The sequence below is a fragment of the Manis pentadactyla genome, chromosome 10 (genome assembly GCF_030020395.1).
Source record: "Manis pentadactyla isolate mManPen7 chromosome 10, mManPen7.hap1, whole genome shotgun sequence".
Taxonomy (NCBI): Eukaryota; Metazoa; Chordata; class Mammalia; order Pholidota; family Manidae; genus Manis; species Manis pentadactyla.
The window spans coordinates 81,912,199-81,927,395 of record NC_080028.1 but is presented as its reverse complement, the minus strand read 5'-3'; the positions used below and the strand labels follow the sequence as shown (position 1 = coordinate 81,927,395).

The 15,197-nt window shown below is 44.2% G+C and overlaps 1 protein-coding gene across 9 annotated transcripts in view; it reads right to left on the bottom strand.

Moving 5' to 3' along the window:
* The window catches only part of KATNIP (katanin interacting protein), a 196,361-nt gene that overhangs the window by 133,188 nt on the left and 47,976 nt on the right, over positions 1–15,197 (bottom strand). For all 9 annotated transcript variants that reach the window (XR_008992153.1, XM_057487074.1, XM_057487067.1 and 6 more), the window contains 3 exons: positions 11,724–11,800; positions 1,823–1,989; positions 128–225 (listed from right to left, as the gene is read on the bottom strand). Coding sequence is in view for 8 of the 9 variants with exons in the window: in XM_057487074.1 (XP_057343057.1) it covers positions 128–225; positions 1,823–1,989; positions 11,724–11,800 (342 nt within the window). In the remaining variant the exon portion in view is untranslated. The remainder of the gene's footprint in view (positions 1–127; positions 226–1,822; positions 1,990–11,723; positions 11,801–15,197) is intronic.

The following is a 15,197-nucleotide window of genomic DNA, read 5'->3' as shown; positions in this document are numbered from 1 at the left end:
CGGCCAGACCCACCCACTGCCCATGGGGATTCCGAACGCTCTCATACTGTTTCCACAAACACTAACCCTGCTTGTTCTTAAGTGTGAGCTGGGGCCATCGTCTTGATGCTGCCCAGTGTTTACAGACCTGGTGCCATCCTCGGCGCTGGACTTTGCTGGGGGCTGTCCATGAATTGCGTCTTAAAGCTTCTTCAGCTTCTCGAGACAGGGCTCTTCGTCCACTATCTGTACCAGAGATGAAGGCAGGACACTTGGTAAGGCACCAGTAACAAACTCACATGACAGTAGATACATGACTTCCAGCTAAAATGTGTATCAGTGAACCCAAAGTTTTGTATGTGGTACTAGTCACTCTAGTATCATTTGTAGTGTCAAAGCGTTAGGAAACAAGTTAAGTGCCCAGTGTAAAGGGAATGGGTAGTAAGTCACAGCACCTCCGTGTTACGGAATAATAGATACATACTGTAGAGCTGAATTGGGCAGGTCTACTATATACAAAAGGGACAATCCCTGTGATACAGAAGCAGGGTATGGGGCAGTGTGCACCACAGGCTAGCATTTGTATAAAAGAGAGAGACCTGTTGAATGAGTAAATGTACAGCTGGTGTTGCCAGAGGCTCCTGTTACTTGTACCTCCCTGAAACCTGACCAGGAAAGGCTGGATTCTCCTAACTAGCAGAGGGTCTGCCCAGATCCTCCTCCGTGAAAGCTAGAAAAGTCAGCCCATTTCCCTCTTTGCCCTGAGGGTGAGGAAGCTCATGCTAAACTCCATGGTGAATTGCAGTGGCTCCCTGAGGGGAAGGCTTTGGGACATCACTTTCTCCTTTTATTCCCTTGTTGTTTTGACTGTAACTGTCTATTAACGTCTTGGGATCTTACCAAAGCTGTGAGGCCATCAAGATTACTGTATGCTAGACCTTTTACAATTCTTATATCATTTAATCTTCCTGGCAAGCCTGCAAGGTGGTCATAATTACTCCCATTTTACAGAAGAGGAAACTGAGGGTCAGAGAGGACCCAATTACCAGATGTCTCAAAGCCAGAAAGTTGCAGAACAGGGCTCAAACCTGGCTCTGCCTCATTCTAAATCCTCTTCTTGTAACTTGGTAGCACACTAGCCTCAGCAAAGCAGCCTGCCTTCAAGGGCGCTCTGGCACCCTAGGGATAGGCACCCTTATTAGTCCCATTTTAAAGATGAGGACACAAAGACACAGAGAGACAAAATGGCTTCCTCAAAGTAACATGACCAAACTGGGACCTGACTCCATGTGCTGTGCCATTTCATTCACTGGGCCACCAAATCACTTTTGTATTGGGCCAGCCACTGGGTTGTATGCTTTCTATTCTATTTTCTATGCTTCACAGACTTTCTATGCTTTTATTATAGGACACAAGAAATCCATTTAAAGTATGTGGAGTATGGATTAAATTCAGAAATGAACAAACAGCAAAATTAAATATCACACAGGGGTTACATACTGAAGTTAATACATATCAAGAGAAAGTGAGGCAGAATTAAAATTACCCTAGACATTTCCTTAAATTCCTGGCAAATGGGAAACGTAAAAGCCAGGAAGCCTGGAATTTACTGCTCTGGACACCTCTGCCCTGGGGAAATGGAGGCCAGGACTACTTTAAAAAAGGAATAAAAAAGGATTTTTTTTTTTCTCCCTTTCATTCTCTCTCTTTCTGGACAAGTGAGTGGTTAACCTGTGTAGGTTAACCAGGTCTGTGCTGGTAACTTCATGCGCATAGGAGGTGGCTCCATTGTCCCTAATTAGTTACCAGAGCTGTTGGTTGGCCTGGCTGGGCCTGCACTCACCGTGTGTCCCCTCAGTTAGCGAGACACTTCTTAAGTCAGCATGGATGGCTTTCCGCGGTGCTGTCTTCAGTTCAGAATTGGCCCCGTTGACATAGACAGAGAACCCTTGCTCCAAGTGCTCCAGTCTCAATTGCATGGGGTCCTTAGTTTTCAAATGCTTTAATATCCTGGAAGAGAGACAATCGCTTGCTCCACTCCTCATTACAGGAGCCCTGGCCACTGCCCACTCCCACACAGGGAGGAAACTGCTGTTCTGATGGGCGAAGCATCTCCAATCAGAGCCCAGGTGGTGGGTGCCTAGCTGTTCACCTATAAACAGCCTCTGAGAGGCCCATAACACACACACAGAACAGTGAGCGGGAGACTGTTTTTGTTCCTGCAGGGGTGCATCTGCTTTTGTTCTGAGGCTCAAAATAGAAGGCACACATAGGCACTACTACCCCACAGCCTGGATTTCCTGGGATGATCCCAATTTATGCATTCCTACTTCAGGTGGATAGCAGCACTTTGTTCGATGTGTAACAAAATGTGGTTTAGGGTCTAAGCCTTTGTGAGAGATATTTCATGTATAACACATCTACAAATCCGAAAACAACCTCTGTCAGACCAGGGGGACTAGTTTTTTGCTTCAATAGATAAATGTGTTCTCACCCCTGATATCTCAAGTCATTTTATATTCTTATGCAGCTAAAATATATCAATGCAGGCTTTAGTTCAAGATTAATGATATTTTCACATCCTTTAGCATGAATACGGCCAGGTCTAAGTTCAGTTTTCTCTAAAGCCCAATCTCACACGTTGGCTTGTTCCTGTCCCCATTCCTGATATTACATTACCATAAAGAATGCAGTGTCATTGTACACAAAAAACCCTAAAGAATTCACTCCCAAACTACTAGATCTAATATCTGAATTCAGCAAAGTTGCAGGATACAAAATTAATACGCAGAAATCTGTGGTATTCCTATACACTAACAATGAACTAGCAGAGAGAGAAATCAGGAAAACAATTCCATTCACAGTTGAATCAAAAAGAATAAAATACCTAAGAATAAACCTAACCAAGGAAGTGAAAGACCTTCTGACTCTGAAAAATACAAGACACTCATGAGAGAAATTAAAGAAGATACCAATAAATGGAAACACATCCCATGCTCATGGATAGGAAGAATTAATATTGTCAAAATGGCCATCCTGCCTAAAGCAATCTACAGATTCAATGCAATTCCTATCAAAATACCAACAGCATTCTTCAACGAACTAGAGAAAATCGTTCTAAAATTCATATAGAACAACAAAAGACCCCAAATAGCCAAAGTAGTCCTGAGAAGAAAGAATAAAGCTGGGGGGATTATGCTCCCCAACTTCAAGCTCTAATACAAAGCCACAGTAATCAAGACATTTGGTACTGGCACAAGAACAGACCCATAGACCAATGCAACAGACTAGAGAGCCCCAATATAAACCCAACCATAAATGGTCAATTAATATATGATAAAGGAGCCATGGACATACAATGGGGAAATGACAGCCTCTTCAACAGCTGGTGTTGGCAAAACTGGACAGCTACATGCAAGAGAATGAAACTGGATTATTGTTTAACCCCATACACAAAAGTAAACTTGAAATGGATCAAAGACCCAAATGTAAGTCATGAAACCATAAAACTCTTAGAAGACAACATAGGCAAAAATCTCCTGAATAGAAGCATGAGCAACTTCTTCCTGAATGTATCTCCTCGAGCAAGGGAAACAAAAGCAAAAATGAATTCATGGGACTACATCAAACTAAAAAGTTTCTGTATGGCAAAGGACACCATCAACAGAACAAAGAGGCATCCTACAGTATGGGAGAATATATTTGTTAATGACATATCTGACAAGGGGTTAACATCCAAAATATATAAAGAACTCACACGCCTCAACACCCAAAAAGCAAATAACCTGATTAAAAAATGGGCAGAGAATATGAAGAGACAGTTCTCCAAAGAAGAAATTCAGATGGCCAACAGACACATGAAAAGATGCTCCACATCACTAATCATCAGGGAAATGCAAATTAAAACCACAATGAGATATCGCCTCACACCAGAAGGATGGCCAGCATCGAAAAGACTAAGAACAACAAATGCTGGTGAGGAGGCAGAGAAAGGGGAACCCTCCCACTGTTGGTGGGAATGTAAGCTAGTTCAACCATTGTGGAAAGCAATGTGGAGGTTCCTCAAAAAACTAAAAATAGAAATACCATTTGACCCAAGAATCCCACTCCTTGGAATTTACCCAAAGAATAAAACTTCTCAGATTCAAAAAGACAGATGCACCCCTATGTTTATCGCAGCACTTTTTACAATAGCCAAGATACGGAAGCAACCTAAGTGTCCATCAGTAGATGAATGGATAAAGAAGATCTGGCACATATACACAATGGAATACTATTCAACCATAAGAAAGAAACAAATCCTACCATTTGCAACAACATGGATGGAGCTGGAGGACATTATGCTCAGTGAAATAAGCCAGGAGGAGAAAGAGAAGTGCCTAATGATTTCCCTCATTAGCGGAGTATAACAACGAAGCAAAACTGAAGGAACAAAATAGCAGACTCAGAGACTCCAAGAAGGAACTAGTGGTTACCAAAGGGGAGGGGTGTGGGAGGGTGGATGGGGAGGGAGGGAGAAGGGGACTGAGGGGTATTATGTTTAGTACACATGGTGTGGGGGATCATGGGGAAAACAGTGCAGCACAGAGAAGATAAATAGTGAATCTGTGGCATCTTACTACACTGACGGACAGTGACTGCATTGGGGTATGGGTGGGGACTTGAAAATATGGGTAAATGTAGTAACCACATTTTTTTTTCATGTGAAACCTTCATAAGAGTGTATATCAATAATACCTTAATAATAATAAATTAAAAAGTGCAGTGTCCTCTTCAGCCCCTCCAGAAGTACTCCCATCTGATGCCAGACCCTTCAGTGTCTTCACAAACACCTTTATACATCCCTGCATCAATCAGATTTATTTCACTCAAGAAATACAACCAACAAGTATGGTAACACATGTGCTTCCTTGTCAGTGATTAAGTTCCTTCCAAATTAGCAAAATGTACATTTTTAAAAACAATAGTAATAGTGATCACATAAAAAGTATGTGCTGTGTGCCATTACATGTAGTTGATTCTCATTATTTGTGGTAGTTATGTTCTATAAAGTCACTGTAAACACTGAGGTGGTGAATACTGAGCCAATGTTCCTAGGAGAAAATACAGCATCTGGCTCTTATGAGCCTCTGGTCACAACATTTTTATCAACTGATCCATAGATAACCTTGCTTTATGTGTGGTTATGTTTAAAAGCACCTTCTTTAATATATAGTTAATATCTTACCATTGAACTAGTGGCCAGCAGCACTCCAACTCACACCTGACCAAAGCTTATCTAACACATGTATTTTCTCCATAAGGGACAGCAAAGCCTTCTTGCTCTTAGGAACACCACACAGCATTTCACTGCTATGCCTGGGGGCCAGTTTAAACAGCAAAATCACCAACAAAAAGCACAAAAATGTGGAAAACATGGCACTAAGTATACCGCAAAAAAGACACTTCTTTACAGTATAAAAGCTAAGACAAGAAGACAAGAGTGTTCCCGGGTTCTGCCTCAGTAGGGAACATGTATATTAGGCACCTAAAACATTCTGCGACTCTGCACATGTCTTTGAATGACTGCAAAAGCAATACAAGTCCTGATTTGGGAGTTACAAATCAATCTTAGTGAGTAGGTGAATTTGTAAATATGGAATCTGTGAATTGTAAGGACTGACTACATTAAGACATTAATCTTTACAACAAACCTACAGGGTAATTACTTTTACTGTCCCATTAATAAATAAGGAAACTGAGGCACTGAGAGGTTAAGTAACTTGCCCAAGGTCACACAGCTACGATAGTGGCTGGGATGTAAATTATGCAGTTTGGCTGCAGTCACAACAAAGACAACTTCTAAAGCTGGCCAGATATGCTGACAATGACAAACTTAGACACTGGTGGTAACACAGAACCTTCTCAGAAGTAATATGTAGAAAATGCCATAGGCTTGGTCTTTGCCCATTAAGCACATTCCAGGAAATTATCCTGATCAGGAACAATGGTCAGTGTTCAGTCATAACAAAACCCTGAAAGCAACCCAAATGTACAATTCTAGGGATGTGGAACCTGGGGTCACACACAGCTGCTATTAATATAAGGAGTCTACCACAACCTGGGGGATTGTTTGTGATCGTGCAGTGGGGGGTGAAAAGGGCAGAATAAAAACGATACATTTGTGGTAAGAGCAAAGTTGGAAAAAAGTGTGCATGTGGACCCAGAGCAGAAGGTGATAAATGTGAAAATTAAATCAGTTATTGAGGTAGGATGGTGGTATTGTGGGTGATTTCTTTGTTTGCTTTTTAAATGTCTCTTTGGCTGTTGATATATCCATCTTTTCAACAATCGTGGCAGGAACATTTATTACTGACTGCTTATCTCTTGCCAGCCTTGGAAGCCTGGGCAATGCCTGATTGTTGGGCAATAGCATAAAACAGAAGGAAAACACAAGTAACTAAGAGACAATTTCCAAACATGGCAATAGCTGCACCTGCTGGAGCAAACAATCCAAAGGTGAATTGGGCACCAGCAGTCTCTGGGGAGAGAGGGCAGGGAGCCCAAGCCCTGGGAGGCCGCAAGAGTGGAAAATCTGACTACAGAGGCAGAGAGTGCCTGACTCAACTTCCCTCTAGAGACTGCCCTGTCTCCTGATGCTACCTTAATGGTAACAGTGCATCTGTGGCACATTTACATGTGCCTCTCTCAAGCAGAATTATTTACGAAAATGTGGATCTACGAAACTGATAAATGAGGAGATAATTATTCAGACTGTGAAAGGAATCAACAAAAGGAACTCCCCTACTACAGCTGAGCTATCGTTAATATTCATGGAGTATCACAGAAAAGTGTTTTTTTAAAACTTGATGGCGTACTTTGCATAAGGAACCGACCACGGTGTAGGAGATTCAGAAAAAGCTGATTTGGTCTCTGCCTCATCAGAGATGGTGCTCCTGTCCCCCAGGCCCATGCCTCACTCTGTTCTCTCATGGGCTCTGTTTGTTTCACAGCACACATTTCATGGCCTGACACTACTGTACAGTATCTGTACGCTATTTGTTCTCCCTTCCTACCCATTGGACTCTGAGTCCCGGGCATGACAGGGTCTGTGTACAGTACGAGAAACAGTGAGGAGCAATCTCAATACCTTTTTCTGGAACATGTGACCCCAAGAAACTCAAGGCCTAACAGGGAGAGAAGACGTGGATATGCCCCCTAATACAGCTACTGGGTATCTGATGCATATCGCAGGCATTATTTCTGTTTTATCCAGTATTGACCTGTGGGGTCACTTGAACAGATAGCTTTCTTGTACACAAGAGAAATTGGAGGAACCATGAGTTAGAGCACAGGGTGTTATGAGAGGGCATGATGAATGATACAACATGCTTAATGGCTGGGAGGCCAGGACACAAACAGGGGACCTAGGTGGTGAGAGGACTCAGCTGAGCTCAAAGGGCAGATGGCACATTGCTCACGGGCCTGTGACTGGGTTTATGACTGAACTAGCCTGTCTCTGAGTGCTGTGGCTGCTGTGTGTTACCCCAAGGGTCAACTGAGGGCTTCTCTAAGGATCTAGTATTCAAGGGTTACCTGGAGGTCAGTGCAGGGGGGAGCTATGTTTAACACTAAAGTGATGATGATGATGGTGACAGTGATGGTGAAGAAAGGGCACTTGGGTGATGGGCTCACTATGGACCTTCCAGTCTCTCATTCCCCATAATCCTTCACTGGCCCTGGGATGCAGGCCATACCGTTGACCAGTTTTATAGTTGAACTTGCCCAAGGTCAGAGAGCCAAGGTTTAAAACCTCCAGCCAGGAGTTAAATTCTGGTCCATGAGGCTCCAGAGCCTGTCTGTCAGTGGTACCACTCTTGTCTCCTCACCAGGTATCAGCCACAGCAGCTCCGAGTGAGGAGAGCTCAGAGGAGGAGCAGTGGCTCCCAGCGGTGGGCTTCTTAGGAGGTTGGAATTTGAGTCCAGCCTTGAAGGATGGATAGGCAGAAGGCAGTGGTGCAAAAAGCCTGACATTCCTCCCCAAACCTGGGTGCCCACAGGCTCTCATATTTGTCCTTTAGGATGTCGCCACCCCATCCGTGTGGGTGGTGGTGGCAGAGTGTGGAGGACGAAGCTCCATACTGGAGGCTTTGCCATCTCCCTGGCTTGGTGACCCTGGACCAGCCCCTATACTCCCGGGGCCTGTTTCCTCTTCCAGGGATGCCTATACCTCTTTGGGTTGGCATGAGGACAGAGGAGAATACCAGGGTGAGGCTCCAGCTCAGAGACTGGCCTATGAGAGGCCCCCCTGGAGGCTGGTTCTCTCTTTCTTCTTTCTGCCTCCACCTCCTCCTGGGGCAATGGGTTCACCTCTCAGATGGGCACATTTTCCTATAAGCTTCCCAAATGACCTTTTTCAAAATACAAACAATGCCTTGCTGGATTCTTGGATGTGGTCCACCTGCTACAACCTAGAGGATATATTACAGCCCCTCTTGGCTGCTGGCTCTTCAGCCAGTCCTCGTATCTCAGCCCTTGGGTCACTCTGTTGCTCCTTCATGAGACCTGTCAGGCATGATTACGTCTCTCATGAAGCTGAGTAACCAAAATCACTAAGCGTCCTCTGGGAGTTTGTGCAGGGGTGACCTGGGCCTGCCACAGCCTCCCCACCCTACCCCATCCTCTCCTGGGGTACATAAGCATTTTCTGCTTCTTCTGGCATAGTCATAGGAGGCTTTGTGCTCACCTGCCACCATCCGGGGAGTTCTTCAAAGGCAAAGGCTGTGTGGTGAACACCTGTTCTATTTGCCTGCCCACAACTCTCCTGTATCTTCCAAACACAGCCCCTCAGATGGCCTTTGGGAGCGGCTCCATTCCTGCTCTTACTCCCTGTGGTTTGGGTGACACTCCCTCCACTGCCCAGCTTACTGGGGTGGCCAAGGAATGGCGAGTCACCAGGCGTCCTCACCAGACACAGAGGGCAACTGGCTCAGCGATGGGAATGGGGCCCCAGACAAACCAATGGGGCCCTCCTCAGCACTTTTGCTGGAACTACTAGGAAAGCAGTGCTCTCCCTTTCGCAGAGGTAGGGTGTAAGTACATAGTTTCTGTTGCTACCTTGGCCTCCATGGGAAGTACGTGCCTGAGATGACTCCAACATGGTAAAACAGAGCTGAGGGATGAAGAATGACTGATTTCCATGACATACTTTGAGTATCTGGATCCAACTATCTTCTAAAGCAAGGGTATCATCCTGGATTTCTTAATTTCATGAACCAGTAAGTTTCTTTGTTGGTTAAAGTCCTTGGGTTTCTGTCCCCTCCATGAAAGAACCCCTAACTAATACAGTGTGTGTCTTCCACATCACAATATTCTCTTTCTCACAGTGGTATGCTAGGCACTGAGAAGGCAGTTAGTGACATCCTACTGAATGACTAAAAGGATAAAATCACCCCACATCTTCTAGGCAGCTGTGCTCTGGGCACATCTCTCCTAATATCACCCCAGTGATTGCACACCCCTGTTCAGGTTGCAAGCCAACCCAGAGAAACAACCTGGGTCTTCATCTCCCACTATGCCCAGTGTAAAGCTCAGAGGCTGGTTTTCTACTTGGTCGTATAATTAGATTTCCAAGCAAATTGCAGTTTATTCCCACAAAACCACTCTGTAGTGAACTTGGAGCCACTGGCATCCCTGGCGTTTCTCTCGATTATTTATGAGGATGTCAAACAAAACATAAATAAAGAAGTATGGCTGAGCTCCACCATTTCCTGGCTGCATGACCTTGGGCAAATTGCTCACTGTTCTGGGTCTCTGCTTCTTGTCTGTAAATTGGGCGCAATAACTGTATCTGTCTCATTAGGAAGGAAGTGTATCGGTGACATGAAATGATAGTGGTAAGGTGACTGGCAGGTGGCTGGCATTCCAGAAAAGGAACCTTTAAAGCGATACCCGATGATGGCTCAGGGTCTCTCCCACACTTCATGCAACTCCATCTGGAGGTATTTCTTTCCAGCTCTACCTTCTAATGTCCTGTCACCAAGCATGCTCCCTCTTGATGACAACACATCCCCAAACTTTAATGGCAACTCAATTTTGGCATATTTTTAAATTGCCTTTGTGCTGCGACCTTGTCTCTGGAGATTCTCATAATGCTACTGGCTGGTATCTCTTTGATCATGCACCTATTGATCCCTCATTAATGAGAAGCAATTTGCTCATAAGGAACTATGGCACTATCCTCCAGACAAGTCACAAGTGCATGATTAAATGATTACCCACGTGTTCAGCGGTACCATGTAGCCTGCCAGAAACTGAATAAAACCATCTTGCTCTGAGGCATTAATGATGGTAAAAACCCATGTTGGGCTAATCAGCACAAGCTTTCCACTATTCTAGTTTGAGGTCACCCCTGGGATGGAAAGAGATGAGCACACAGCAGCTGGGCACAGAGGACATTGCCTGGTGTTCCTGGCTGGTCCTGGAGACTTTATCTATTTAGAGGTTCTTCATTGGGGGTGGTACCGCTTCACTGTGAGGGGCCATCGGGAAATGTGGGTGGATGTTGTCAGAGATACTGGGGTTCTTAAGTGGAACTGAGTAAAGGGGTCAGTGGGCAGGAATGCTAAACTCCTACAACACATGGGACTACGCTGCACCATGAGAACTTGTCCCGTGGACCACGGCATGAGGGCTCCAGTTAACAAGCACCGGGAGTTCAGCCAGTTATGTAAGGGCTGAATCCACATTCAGGATGACAACCCCAGACTCTCTTGCCTGCAGGACCCAGGCTCATTCCCACAACACAAAGGCCCAAATCAGTAGCCCCATCAGTCTCCATCCTGCAGATCTGTTTTAGGGGCTTGCAATGTTCTTCCATTTGTTTTGTGGTTTAATTTGAATTCATTACCAACATTTTAAAACTCAGGAGATTTCACAATACAAATCCAGATTACCAGCTTCTCTGGCAGTCTTGGAGGATATGGGCCCCTGGGCCTGTTCTCCCACAAAAAAAACAATGGCTTGAGCTGAGCAACTTGGATGGCGGAATTCCAATTCCAGCTGCTCACTGTCCCCACTGAGCTGGCTTCATTCACTGCCTGACCTCTCCTAGCAGTTGACTTTGCAAACCCAGATTACTGCAAGGTTCCAGGGCATGAAGACAAACCACAGTGAACTGAAAATGAACTTCCGCAGCCCAGCAAGGGCAGTGAGGAGACAATGCCTCTTTCAAACCAGACCACACTGCTTTGCCCTCACTCACTACACACTGCATCTACTGCAGGTTTTTTCAAGTACCATAACTCCAGAGTCAAAATCAGTACTAAATTAACTTTCAATGACATATGACCAATTTCAAACACACATGTAAAATGACTCCATCTTTACATAACAAGGAATGATTACAGGCTCAGATTTCAAGGACCCATCAAAGCCTGTAAGATCACAGAATGGGCTATTCACGGGTCTAATGAACAAGTCCTGCTAAATTCTAGCTTTTCATGACAAATCCCCTTCTCACAGAGCAGTAGCAGGGAGGCAAGAGGTGGTACATACATGTCGAATAGTTTGCTACAATGAAAAGATGCAATTAAATCAGTGAATGGAGAAATAGGAGCTGGATTGAGGTAATATTCCAAGCCTCTGAGTGGAGGGTGACTGCATCCCACTCCTATGTGAAACAAAGCCTGCATGCTGTTAATAAATCTAAATAGGATTTTTATTTGGCTAGTATTAAGGGCTGCCATCAAGCAGCTTCATCTTACCGGTTCCTCTGCTGAAGCAATATTAAATACTCATCATGTTTCTCATCAAAGTCTGTCACCATGTCCTTAGTGTAACCCTGAAATGAAGAAACAGAGCAGTGTGATATCACAATGCAGGGAAGCATTTACTGAGGCCCGGGCCCGGCACACACCACACAGGAGGTTGAGAGGCAGAGGCTGGCCTTGACGAAGGTCCAGCTCCCTGAGCGCATCACTCTAGCGACCCAGAGCCCCAGAGATTGTCTGATGCTCCAATGGGTCTTGAATAGATGCAACTAACAATCTATGGGAAGGAGATCAATTCCCCAGTCCTGCCACTGTTTGTTCCTCCCATGCCTTAGAAAATCAGGGGCTCTGACAGGATTTGGGCTTCGCTCTTTCACCACACTCATTATTTAGTTACCTGAATTATCATAACCAGATGTAACCTAAATAAGTTGTTCAAGAGAGCATCTCACTTTTCTCTTGCAATTGCAAGAGAAATACATGCTTATTTCAAACAACCCAGTCATTACAAAGTCATTACGAAATTGTCTGACCCAGGGAGCAAAGGCTCCCTTACAGCAGACATTTGTGGCTTTGTGTCTCCTTTCCTGGCAACAAAGCTTTGGATTTCCTTTGGAGAACCATTCAACCCCTTCTTTCAGTTCACTGGTTTCAGATGCCCTTGAAAGTTCCTTTGTTCTCCTCTGGAGTCACATGACTTTGGCCTTGGCTTTGCCAATCAACAGTGGCTCCCCCAGGCCACAATGATTCACAGGTCATGGGACTTTGCTGAAACACTCTGGAAAAAACTGCTGTCTTTCCACTGGGGCACCAAGCTGATGAGAGGCAGGTATGGAACTGCCTGAGGATGAAGTCAATAAAAAAGAAGAGATTGGAGAGATGGAGAGAGAGAGAGAGATTCCTAATGATGTAATTTGAGCCCCTGGGTTCACCCATGTCTGAAGAAGTACCTGGACAACTTAGTTATTGCTTTAGAAGTTTCAACTGAGTTTCTGTCATTTGCTGCCAAAAGAATTATATCATATACAATAATCTGACTATTAGAGATAATTCCTATTATAATTTTTTACAGCTTTATGGAGGGATAATTAATGTATAATAAACTACACATATATAAAGTAACATATAGTAAAACTTCCATTATAATGTGGTATATAAAGTAACATATAAAGTAACATACAGTAAAACCCCCATTATAATGTATATATCCTTTTAGATGTTTTTCTTTATGGTATACACAAATACATATTTATAAATACACACACAAACAAAAATAGGATCACACTATAAATAAGCTTTGCAATTTTCTATGTTTCTAGAATCACTTTTTTGCCAAGGAATGCATTAGAGAGAAAATATCAAGTTGGTTCTAGTCATAAATTACAGGGATTAGATTTTAAATGGCAAGGAAGACATTTGTAATAGAAATGCAATTTGTGTGAAAATCCTAGCTATTATCATGGGGAGAAAGGAAAAATATCTCCATTATTCTCTTCTTGACTTCTCACAATCTGGCTTTAACCCCATTATTCTAGCAGAACCCTATCTAAGGGTGACCCATAATCTCCTTAACCAAATACAATAGCTTTCTTATTCATCTTGTTCGATTGCTCCAGGCCAGGGAACTGCTGACCACCCATCCTTCCCCAAATGCTCCCCCTTAGCTTCTGACATTCTGAATGACCCTCTCTTCCCCACTGTGCCTTCTCCTCCTGCCCTTCCTCCTCGGTCTCAGCCTTGGGTGGTCATTGTCTCTGTCCATCTCATTTCTGTGGGTCACCTCCCTGTCTTGACGTCTCTTTCTGATTACAAGGGAACAGGCCTACTGGATAGGGAACCCAGAGTCACTCCTAGTCAGGGGCTGACAGTCCAGTCCTTCCCACTCGTCCCTCTTTCCGTAGGACTCCAGGTTGCTGCCATCTGCTTACGTCTTTCCCTGTCATCCCCACTTTTCATTCTGGATCCTCACACCTCTAGGCCCACTTGGGGACAGGGTGCAGTAATCCCACCTTCTCTCCTTTCCTGATGTCTCCAAAACCTGAGTTTTACTGGGGTTCTCCTGCGAGAGCTAATCTTGCCAAACCATCAGGAAGTGGGGAATAATAAGAGAAAGAGTGGCATTATGAAATTATAACAAATTAAAACAAACAAGCCAATCAGCAATAGCTGTCCCTATTCTGTTATTTCCCTGGCTTCCTGAGATGCCCAGAGTTTACTTTGTCCCCCATGGGCCTGATCTTGCTTCACCCTAGATGTGAGAAAGGTACATCCTTGGGACAGCTGGTTGCAGGAAACTGGGTCTGGGGAGGTTTCTCAGTCCCTTCCAGAGTCACAGCATAGATATGATGCAGAGAGTTTATGCAGCATTTCCACGTACATGATTCTTCTTTGATCTTCACAGCAGCCCTTGAAATGGTTATTATTACTTCATTTAAGATACAAGGAAACCCAACCCATGCACATTCCTGGAACACAGATCCTACTCTGTGGCAATTTACATAGTCATTTTGAAATATTAAAATGACCACTGATATATTACGTAGGGAATGAAACATTCAATGACATTTTTAGATGAAATATGAGACTTCAAAGAGATCTCAGCCTGTGGTGGCTGCCTGGGGCTTTCACCTTGAAACCTCCCAGAATGCATTTATTTGCCACTGCCAGGAGAGAGATGTCATCAGGTCTTGAAGAACACAGGCATATATCCAGCCAAGCTTCTTTCCAGCCCCATGCTTCTCAAATGCTAATGCGCATACAGATCACCAGGGGATCATGTTGAAATGCAGGTTCTGATGCAGGAGGACTGGAAAGGGTCTGCATTTCTAACAAGCTCCCAGGCAATGCCATGGGCCACAGTTCAAGTAGTAAGGACTTAGACTAGTCCATCTTGTTCCCCACTTGTCACAATATGCCCTTCTCTAGTCCGATGGTCTCTCAACCTGAGCTGGGAAGAACATGAGCTTTGGAGTCTGAGCCTGGCTTCTAGTCACAACACTGCCATGAGTTTCCTTATCTCTAAAATGGAGGTAATAATGGTACCCGTCTGGTTGGATTTTTTCCCCTCATGTGGTTAAACGTGGATTGGACTTAGCATGCTAGCTGACATAGAAAGTTCTCGTGAACATCAGTTACGTTTACATTTATAGAGTCCCTTATTTAAATAGCACCATCCTGGCCCCCATCCCCACCCTACCTATGCTCATTCTCATCCCTGAGGTCTTAATCTTTCTATTCCTTTTTTGAAAAATCCACCCCATTCCCCTCCAGCCTGCTTCTGAATCCTCTCCAAGTCCCAGCTGGGTTCTCAAAAGTCTCCATGAAGCCTTCCTTTGCCATTCTCACCCCCACTCACTTCAGATTATTCTGAAACCCTGCAATTAGTATTAAATTATATACAATACAGTGTGAAATAGTATATAATTATGTGCTAAGTTATTAGCATTTAAATATATATTGCTTACTAAT